Below are 10836 nucleotides of genomic sequence, written 5' to 3'. Positions count from 1 at the left end.
GGTACAAGAACATAGTATTGATGATTTAGATAAATTTTGTATCGTGACTACACCAGGTAGTGCAGCAGGACCGGCAGTATAGCACTGGAACTTTCAACGCGATGCATATTTGTCTCAGTCTTTTTCTGAAATAACAACGGGGCACTTGTGATTTTTTTTGGGGGGGGGGGCGAAAACATCTTCTTGCCGTTGTATAAACTCACAGAAACCAAGGTTATCACTAAATAAGTTGAATATGTGACAGAAGATTAAGGTCTAATTGTAACCTTACTCGGGGTCTAGTGGTTCTGTGTTACATACACTATATGGCGAACATCGCAACACAAAGTATGCCACAGCGCTTCAGAGGTGCAGAAGAGTCACCTAGCATGTCTGAGTATGATTTCATCCAGAGTCTAGCTGGTGAATCACCGGTGAACAACCTCGTAAATTAACGGTTAACCTTTTTTAGTCTCACATATGGACCAAATTTAGATACTGTAACGGTACTTATTTCTTCTAACCATCTACTTCCGGGCAAATCTAGACATTACGAGGCAGTATGAGTAATATAAATTCGGCTCCCACCAATGTCCCTTGTAAACATGCACTGAACTGGAAATCATGTGTCTGGCAGTTTTATGTTTTCATCAATTATTGAAGAGTGAAGAGAATCGTGCCCATTGTACAATCAGTGACTTTGACACTGCAAAAGGACTCGAGGTGCGAGGTGTGTTATCGGAAATTAAAGTGGCCATAGAGATCGACATCATTTCAACCTGTGATTTTAGGTAGGTGGATGACAAAAGGCAAGTTTGCTTGGAGAGTTGGTAATGTTATTAGTAAATAACAGAGATATCGGATAGCTATAGGTGGTGTCTGAACGTAAGATGATTACGGATACGGTCGTTAAAATTGGTAAAAAGATGACACGCTCAAAATAGCAAATTTTCCTCCTTAAGCTTACGCAAGTGGTTGTATGTGACAATTTAGGAGCTGGTGTGTCTTACACCACTACTGTTATACCAAGGAGCTGACCATTCCGACACAATACTAATATCATATCTACTCATGAGGTTACCGACGAGTTATGACTGATAGCTAGTGAGCGCATTGATTGAAGCTAGAAGAGACTGTAGCTACCGGTGGTATTTACTGTCTGGTGCGTGATAAACCCCACTGTACCACACCGTCATTATCAGTAACGTTACATTGTATATAAGGGCATGATGAGAAATCACTGACATTTCAACTGAGCCCATTCATGGGATTTTTAAAAACATTGTCACTACTTGGCGATACATAAGATACAATAGCACCATGAATAGGCCTGTTTTCGGCGAAGTGCAGTATGACAAGAAAGGCTTTCCGTGTTCATTCAGTCATAAATATCACGGTTGGTTGGCACGGAAGGTAGGCACGCCCTCGTAAGGTCAATACTAAACGACGCGACTGGAATTGTTATCCGTAGAAGATTTCTATAGGAAAACGTGACCATATTGGGAATCGCAACTATAATCATATCAACTTTTGCAAATTGGAAATTTTAGTGGCTTACATATTTTTTCGACCCTTACCTATTTTCTTTGTGTTGTTGTCATGATGGTGCATTTTTATCAACTATTGTGGAATACTGAACTTGGCCTTCCCATGGGGATTTAGATTCTCATAGACATATGTTGTTGTTGTTTGTTGTTGTTGTTTGTTGTAGGTTTAATACGTAACCGACGTGTGGTATTTTTCTGACAGGCTAATTGTTCAGAAATATTATCTTATGGCGAAATATGACTTTGAAATTGATGTACTGCATACTCAGCCTTCTGTTACCTTGTCAATTATTCATGGCTGAACTCAAGGTTTACCTGTCACGTTGTTTGCGAGAAGAAGATTATATGTTTTGGTTTCTCAAGGTAGGGGCATGGTGACATCGATCAGTTAGTTATGTTAGCAACAGTTGCAGACAGAGTCATTATCATGCCTTGGGCCAGCGCCCGCCCTTCCCCTTCGAACCCTGACCTCAGACTAAAGAGACGCTTGACTGCGGGTTGATTCGGGGTCTCGGATTTTTTAAGACCGCGCCTTCAAAACTTGCCGGACGAGTTCCCGGTGTCGTCGTCCCGTAGTCTGACGGTCCCAGGACACTAAGGTAGCACAGAACGACAGGCTACAGCGCCGATTTCACGTACATCACTGGAGATTCCCCGTGTTAAAGTACGGTTACGGTGGTGCCCTTTCTTAAGGTAAGCCGACTGAATCTAAACCTTCTGTTTTTGTTGTTGACTGTCTGGGAGTGTCGGGGGAGCCTGGTGCAAGGCCAGTCTAAGCCATACCCAAGGACAGGCCAAACCTTGTTTTGGGTGTGTTCAGATATGTCTGTGCACGCGTATTGACTGTAAAATAGCGTTTCTGACATCTGTCTGTGTGTCGGTGACCCATGGAAACGCATTTATAGTCTACATCTTCAAAAAACGGAAGCTTCGAGACTGTGCTGCCAAATCACATTTTATGAGACACGCATCTTTAATATTCATATGCCCAATTTACTAAGCCAGTGTAACCTGTCCTGCACAATGACAGAAACCACCATTGGGTATTTTTGTAAGTCTAGGAGTTTGTGGTTGTCACCTGCGTGGGTGCATCCGACATGGTGTATCGGTATGTCTAGCGGTTGTTATTCAAAACTATAGCCTAATTGACTTGTTAATATTCAAGTGGGATATTTACTGTAGCATTCCTGCGGGACTGCACCCGGGCCGCGCCGTGGGCGTGTCCTTAATAATACCATGACGTCACCCCCATGTAGACAAACAGCCATGTAGACAAACAGCAAAGTTTGCACAGGAATTCCCACCGTATAGGTGCAATTTACTCAGCCACGAAACTCCGTCAGTATTTATAATGTATCAGATTCCTCAGCGTCATGCAGATCACGCACTAGTAGTTAAATCGCTGGACTGCGTCAATAGATAGATCAGATAAGAGTGGCCACTGCAATTAGTATCATTTAGTTTCTCAAATATAGCATTTTGTGCTTTGGAACACCGACATGACATACATAGAAAAGCTGTCTTTATGTCGCTGACCTGTAGAACAAATATAAGACTGAGTCGAGCAAGATAAATCTTTTCCTGACAGCCAGGCCGGGCTTAAATGTCAAAGGTTACGGAAACAAGTCATGTCTGAAATAGCGAATTCGAAGAGGGAGGGGACAAATATGATAATTGTCCAAGGTCGTCTGAATCACGTACAGTGTATATAGAAGTGTTAAGTTGTTACTTATACAATACAGCGATTCCGGAAGACCTTGGGTTTCTATTTGTTCTGCCTTAAAGAATGTTAATATGTCTTTGTGCGAGGCATTCTCAGAGATAGTTGGCACTGACCCAAACCAGATAGACTAGGCATCGGGATGAACTGACAATCATCTCAAGGGTCTCAAGGTCTTGCATGCTAACGTTACAGGATAGATGACCAAGGCACACTCTTCCTGATTTAACTAGATACTGACAATTATGCTGATCAGCACTGAAGGACTTGTTTGTAAATTATAAGTCTAGACAAACACCTGGATATCACGGTGTAATGGTTTGGAATCTGGCAACGCCTACCGGTGTGTTGTTTTGAATATCTGTATGGTTAATCATATTCAGCGTACCCGACGTACAATGCACAATTTCAACAAAAGGTGTCCTAATTTTGGCGTAAGTCTACAGATCCTTGTGAATAGTAAGACACTGATGAAGGAACTGGAACGGATTAAGGTGGGCGAAGTCATAGAGTGCAGGCCACGTTAGGTCATTCCTCTGAATGCATGCATGCGCCACACGCCTTACTTTCACTCAGGCAGCAGTCGCGAATATTTTACGGCCTCTTCTGAATACGTCTGCACATGGCGAGGAGGACCGTAACGTTTGTTGTGTACAAATGTAGAAACATAATACGCGTGTTATTATCATGGTGACCTCTTGTAAATTATCGCAAATTCATGTTCATATACAAACTTGGGTAGTCCTGTTGGAAGTCAGTCGTCATACAGTGTTACCGACCTAAGTGCTGATAACGTATCGCCCCCTAAAATGAGTATACACATTACCAGACAACATAGATTAATGTAGTGTATTCAAGGACCTTTGGGTGCCATGATGAAAATGACAAACCTTCGATAGGTTAAGGTAAGATCGGGCACGAGTGGTATGCCTGACGTGGCCATTGCTTAACACATCATCGCCGTTCTTTCTCAAATCATTTTTACACTCGTGACTATAAGCCATGTCCGATGGAACGATTGTCTTTGCGTATACAATTGAATGGATATCAGGAACTGTCGCTGAATAAACACATGATCACTAAGTTGTAACCACTAATAATACAGGGCGTTCACCAGATAAACGGTACCAAAGGTCAAGCCTACCCATGTAGCAGTCCCTTGTCTGGTCCTTTTCCTGCCTCCATTTCATGTTTCCTGCAAAAGTTTACAGGTACGTAGCAAGGTAACGATTTTGTGTGAGATTGCCTTTAATGACTGGACTGTTCGAATAGATATTAACAACATAGGACACTTGCAAGTAATTGTGGTTTCTCCACTCGCAGATTACACCCACTACAGCAAGGTGAAGACATTTGATACCGGAGAGTGTCAACATGGCAAGCAAAGACACAGGTAAGTAAACATTGAATCGTCGTAAGATCACCGCGGTACCATGCGTTGTAGCTTTTGTATCAGGCCTAGTCATTGATCCATTGTTTGTCTGCTGTTAAAATGACGGCTACTACATGCCTCAAGGGCTGTTACAGTGTCTGAATCGTTGCGGCCTTGTTGTGTAGAACTACTTGCTTGGACACTATAGGACGTTGTGACACCGTCTACATGTACAGTGTAGTTTGCGTTAACAGTGATAGACTAGCAGCATTAAATTTATAATATATTCGAGCAGTTTGATAGCTTTGCCTATGATGTTATACGAGGCCCACTTTGCTTCACCATGTTGCACACTGTCGCATGTGTGGACAGCTAAGGATACTTCAGGGGCGAATTTCGTGCTTTTCTTTTTGGTCAAGAGCAACTACTGCAAATTTAAAGGCTCCATAAGAATGCATGAGTGGTGCTTACGCTGCTTGGTTTGTAGTATCTTCAGTGGACCAAAACTAAAAGCTACACTTTGTATTACAATCGCCAAATGAAATGAATGATGGCATAGTTGCATGTTGAGCAATACTTCCACGGCCTTTTCGCTACATCGCCTGTTCGCTGCAAGTTCGCTGCAATGCACGAAAAGTTATTTCACTTTTAATCATGTTTGTTTGATGGTTTTTGCTCCAATTTATGGACAAGCGCTGGGTAGTCAGCAAAGACAGCTAGCGTACAGGCTATGTAGCGAAATGGCCGGTTACCGCTTTGTGCATAGAGGTATAGTATGGGTTATGTGTTACTGCTGCAGGGGTGCAAATGACCAATGGGACCGACGACTTAATATGGATCACCCCGCATATATGTACGTAAGGTTACATGTATATATACTATGTAGAGATAGATTTTGTGCTTAAGGTTGGCTCTGCATGTTTAACACTTACGGTGAGGTGGCGGCGGCTGATGGTACTATGTACGGGTGTGTTTACATCAGTGGAACAATATAGGTGCGTGTGGTGTAACAGCTCATGCATTACGCTACAGCGGCGTCATTTTATCATTTACACTTTCTAACAAAGTGCTGGTATACCATCAGTTATCATTATCACCCCAAAATCTGAATCTACATTCGCTTTCTGTATGCATATGTTTTTCTTTCAAAATAGGATGAATATTCATTCATAGAATAGCGTCGTAGAGACCATGGTTCAATGTCAAGGGTAACCTTTTCACACACAATATAAACGAAATTGGCAGATTGATAAAGGGTTCATCGGAAACAATTGACAATCAGTAGCTTTAAAACAACTACAGCAAAGCGACTAACGTTGACCCATCCTTACAAGACAGCCTACCCTAATAATTTGATATTTGCTCCAAATACACATGGGTATTAGTGCCTTGTCAACAGTGTCACTTAAGAGTTTATAGACATTATCCAAATGTGAGGTATTCTATAATTTGGAACTGTAGGTATAAAGAAGACAGTCGCGGAGAAGACCGCAACCCAAACGACTAGCGGCACGTCAAGTGGCGACAAGACTAAAGATGCAGGTAAGCTTGTTTCCTAGCTAAGAAGAACAGTACATCTGACATGATCCCAGTTCGTAGACCACATCTCATGTCTACCATGTCCGCGACACAGTACTCTTTATCGGAGGTTGGTTGTGGCGCGTACAGCTAGTTGACGTCGCCAGGAGCGTTAAGAAATGAGCTTGCACCTAATTATAAACGGATCGCTTCCTTTAACTGATTAAATCATCTGCTTTCTTTTTAAAGTGAAACTTCAACAACTCTGCAGCTACATTTCAATCATAAATGCACGTGCCTGAGCTGACTGTTTTGTTTTGTTTGGGAATGGACTTTGCGCAGACTCCATTTGAAGAGGTCAAAGATTCAGTGACCAGATGACGCCATTACAATATGCGTCAATTAATGAATGACAGTAAACGTCAACGTCTCATCATAAACTGCCGGGCAGCAGACGAAAGCTGCCTCATGAGCATTAACCTTGCACTTGTGAGACAACATTTCGTAACATCGTACGTCGTATCCATGGCTAGTACTACCTTTTCTGTCGTCTTCTCTGCTCATGAAGACACAATATTTCCGCTGTAACATTTGGGTACTGACTTAACCTTCTTGTTATCTGCTCTTGGTGATGGTGGCAGGGCAGTTTCTCCTACCTCATCTCCGTACCGCCATTGCACTAACAATTGTGATCTCCATATCGTAGAGAAGGACCGCAGATTTTTAACGATCTCATCATTAAGTCCCCTCCTTTCCGTATGGGTAACCCTCGTTCTCTTTTTTAGGGCGAAGGAATACCTCTTCCTCAAAGGGGCAATCACTTCACAACTTACGAAATCAAACAGAAAGGACGTTCAGACGCAAAAATCTTACTAATAGTGCCGGGAAAGGTATTGATGAGGAGGAGGACCGCATAGGCAAGCTTCTAGGTCGGCTAGATAGAACGTTGGACGGGCTTAAGGCAACGAATGTAGTGACCGGTGAGTGGTTTGGACAGTCCCGATGACCTGTCACGCTAACCGCCACACGCAGAATAAACCATACAATCTTCTTTTTCCTTTCAGTTGTGAGCAAGAATGGTGGCTCTAGCATGTTTTTCTGTCATCAGACATTAAGTGCCTGCTTGTTTTGTAGCTGCCCGGCCTGCAGCTCTGCACAGGTGCATGGTGGCGTGTCATAAGCACTCATATTGATCACTGGCTGTGCTGTCATTGCGCGACTTTCTTCTCATTCATTATGCATATCATATTTATAATGCCATATCCTTCCTTCTTATTTGTGGAAGTTGCCTACTGCCCTCGATCCGTGACAGTGTGATCAACTTGATTATTGAATGGGCTTCGATGCTAGAGCGTTTTGAACTGTAAAAACAAAACAAGTACCCATCAACTTGTACTCCTATAGTTACAGGTTGCATGGAACCTAGAGCAGGAATCGTTTATTTTTGATTGAAAAATTTGATTGAATTGTTTATTGATCTTCCATAATGTTGCGATGCACACGTTTCCCTTTTATCCTTTTATCTTCTGACCAACCATCGATTAAGTGTACTTATGATGTTTTTGTCCGCTATCCATTTTGGTTTACTTTTAAACAGGAGTTGGAGGAAAACAGGCGGTGCAAGCTGGCTCCTTTAGCACATCGCAAAAGCAGGCCGAGCAGACCAGTTCAGCAGCAGCAAATGCAGGAAAGGGTGGGCTGGAGAGTACCCTGGCAGGAATGCTGCATGGTCCTACCATCAAGGGCGACACGGCGTCCAAAGAAAAGGCACCCATCGTTGGGCCAGGCGGCATTCCAAAAGAAGAAGTCAGGTGGGGTTCCGAGTACGTGACATTGAAACAAGGAGCTGCGACAGCACAGTCAGCCGCTCCAACCCAGGCCGCAGCGACCATCAAATCAGCAGACACCACACAGTCTGCAGCACCGCCGGGCCCTGGGCTGTCAGCTGCGTTAGATGGAATGCTGCGTGGACCGACCATCAAGGGCGACAAGACGTCGAAAGAGAAAGCTCCAATCGTTGGGCCGGATGGTATTCCAAAAGAAGAAGTCAGATGGGGTTCCGAGTATGTGACATTGAAGCAAGGAGCTGCGACAGCACAGTCGGCTGCCCCAGTACAGGCAGCAGCGACCATCAAGTCAGCAGACACCACACAGTCTGCGGCACCGCCGGGTCCTGGGCTGTCAGCTGTGTTAGAGGGCATGTTACATGGTCCTACTATCAAGGGTGACAAGACGTCGAAAGAGAAAGCTCCAATCGTTGGGCCAGGTGGCGTCCCTAAAGAAGAGGTTCGATGGGGTTCTGAGTACGTCACCGACAAGCAAGGAGCTGCGACGATGCAGTCAGTCGCTCCAACCCAGGCAGCAGCGACCATCAAGTCAGCAGACACCACACAGTCTGCGGCATCGCCGGGTCCCGGGCTGTCAGCTGCGTTAGAGGGAATGTTACATGGTCCCACTATCAAAGACAAGACGTCGAAAGAAAAGGCTCCAATCGTAGGTCCTGGTGGCGTCCCTAAAGAAGAAGTCAGGTGGGGGTCTGAGTACGTGACAGACAAGCAAGGTGCAGCGACGATGCAGTCAGCCGCTCCAACCCAGGCCGCAGCGACCATCAAATCAGCAGACGCCACACAGTCTGCGGCACCGCCTGGTCCTGGACTGTCAGCTGCGTTAGAGGGGATGTTACATGGTCCCACTATCAAAAACAAGACGTCGAAAGAAAAAGCCCCAGTTGTAGGGCCAGAAGGAATCCCTAAGGAAGAGGTCAGGTGGGGCTCAGAGTATGTCACTGACAAGCAAGGAGCTGCAACAATGCAGTCGGCAGCCCCAGTACAGGCAGCAGCGACCATCAAGTCAGCAGACGCCACACAGTCTGCGGCACCGCCGGGTCCCGGGCTGTCAGCTGCGTTAGAGGGCATGTTACATGGCCCTACTATCAAAAACAAGACGTCGAAAGAAAAAGCCCCAATCGTAGGTCCAGGAGGCGTCCCTAAGGAAGAAGTACGATGGGGTTCTGAGTACGTCACCGACAAGCACGGAGCTGCAACAATGCAGTCGGCTGCCCCAGTACAGGCAGCAGCGACCATCAAGTCAGCAGACACCACACAGTCTGCAGCACCGCCTGGTCCTGGACTGTCAGCTGCGTTAGAGGGCATGTTACATGGTCCAACTATCAAGGGTGACAAGTCGTCGAAAGAAAAAGCCCCAATTGTAGGTCCTGGCGGCGTCCCCAAAGAAGAAGTAAGATGGGGCTCTGAGTACGTCACCGACAAACAAGGAGCAGCGACGATGCAGTCAGCCGCTCCAACCCAGGCCGCAGCGACCATCAAGTCAGCAGACACCACGCAGTCTGCGGCACCGCCTGGTCCTGGACTGTCAGCTGCGTTAGAGGGCATGCTACATGGTCCTACCATCAAAGACAAGAATCAGAAGAAAAAGAACGCACCAGTCGTCGGCCCTGATAGTATTCCTACGGAAGAAGTCAGGTGGGGAGCGGAATATTCTGCAAAAGGTAAGCAAACAGTTTAGACTTTACCACTTGGAATGAAATTACGTTGGTGCTGAAATGCCATCAATTAATCCAAACAATATCATCATGAGCAGTGGATGTGTAGCGGACCAATGGACTACAACGTTCGTTGAGACAATAGATGCTGACATGTCCAATTGTGCTTTTAAAGGAAAATCCTGTTGGCTGAAAAATAAGAATGAGACGTCAATTGACCAATATTTGACTTTTTTGCAGAGGCTAAAGGACAGAAGTCTGGGCAGAAGGCTGGGGGACGCAAGGGGTCAGGCAAGAAAAAGGGGAAAAAATAAAACTTCATAGAAATAAACAATAGCTAAAACAGTACTACGTAGGTATCTACATCATGCGATGGCTTTTGCAGTACAATAGGCTGGGCACACAACAATGAAATTGCCTTAGTATTATTGAGTTATTGACTTGCCTGCAGGTAGGGACATATCATTCTTTTGGTCGCAAGGTCATCATTTTAGTTACCACCTACATACAAGAAATGTTGCAGAATGGAAATATTGGTTAGTACAATGGTGACAGAAATGGCCGATCATTGACATGGATTACAAAATGTATAAAGACGACATTCCAGCGAAGAGATCTGCATGTGCCTTGGTATACATTTGTATTTTATTACGTGCTAGTTCTAACAGCAAACGAAATTGTAAGTAGGATGCTGGTATACTAGTAATCTGTACAGTACTGTATCTTTAGGTAAAATAATAAAGAAAATTGCAGATAGTAAAAATAATGTGTTCCCTGTAGTGATACGGTGATTAGCACTAGAGATAGAAGAGGAATATGAACATAATTGATCTACATATTAAAAGAAGCCATACGACCAAGATATCTATCCGCTAAAGATGTAATCAACTAACCAATCAGCTGGTCCTATCACGTTTCAAATGTTAATATTTTTGGCGCTTGGTTTCATGTATCGCTGTCATAATAGTACGCATAGTGACATTAGAAATGGTACAAAACAAAACAGGATTTTTCAGGTGACTGCTCTTAGCTACGTTGATTGATAATTCATGACAAACGGTGACGGAAATAAATAAGAAAAAATTAACCCTGCTGGGACAGGAGTTATCGACTCAAGAATTGTTCTTACATGACATATTTTTGCTGCTTGCATTTAGATTCTGTATTAACAATATACAGGCTGTAAAAGAGCAAGGCA

At 44.3% G+C, this 10836-nt stretch overlaps 1 protein-coding gene across 7 annotated transcripts; it reads left to right on the top strand.

The window, feature by feature from the left end:
- Positions 1-2000: 2000 nt before the first annotated feature.
- Positions 2001-10739, top strand: LOC109466172. Of its 7 annotated transcripts, XM_019763834.1 has the most exons (8): positions 2001-2219; positions 4570-4639; positions 5418-5471; positions 6080-6160; positions 6922-7116; positions 7734-8254; positions 8495-9644; positions 9879-10739. In XM_019763834.1, exons 2-8 carry the CDS (start codon positions 4621-4623, stop codon positions 9950-9952), a joined length of 2094 nt encoding a protein of 697 aa, XP_019619393.1. In that variant the 5' UTR covers positions 2001-2219; positions 4570-4620; the 3' UTR covers positions 9953-10739. The 7 variants fall into 7 exon arrangements, with proteins under 7 accessions (XP_019619393.1, XP_019619387.1, XP_019619389.1 ...); XM_019763828.1 differs by having other exon boundaries at positions 7734-9644; XM_019763829.1 differs by lacking the exon at positions 2001-2219 and adding an exon at positions 4379-4457 and having other exon boundaries at positions 7734-9644.
- The last annotated feature ends 97 nt before the right edge of the window (positions 10740-10836 follow it).

The sequence above is a fragment of the Branchiostoma belcheri genome, unplaced genomic scaffold, assembly GCF_001625305.1.
Source record: "Branchiostoma belcheri isolate BF01 breed outbred unplaced genomic scaffold, Haploidv18h27 scaffold16, whole genome shotgun sequence".
Taxonomy (NCBI): domain Eukaryota; kingdom Metazoa; phylum Chordata; class Leptocardii; order Amphioxiformes; family Branchiostomatidae; genus Branchiostoma; species Branchiostoma belcheri.
Note: the sequence above shows the minus strand (reverse complement) of the source record. Positions and strands in the feature narration are given on the sequence as shown.

What these genes read in the sequence shown, in the direction of transcription:
- LOC109466172 (XM_019763828.1), top strand. An exon ending in ATGGATCACCCCGCATATAT is followed by an intron (nt 5,472 to 6,079) that starts GTACGTAAGGTT and finishes TTGGAACTGTAG; the next exon opens with GTATAAAGAAGACAGTCGCG. An exon ending in GGCAACGAATGTAGTGACCG is followed by an intron (nt 7,117 to 7,733) that starts GTGAGTGGTTTG and finishes ACTTTTAAACAG; the next exon opens with GAGTTGGAGGAAAACAGGCG.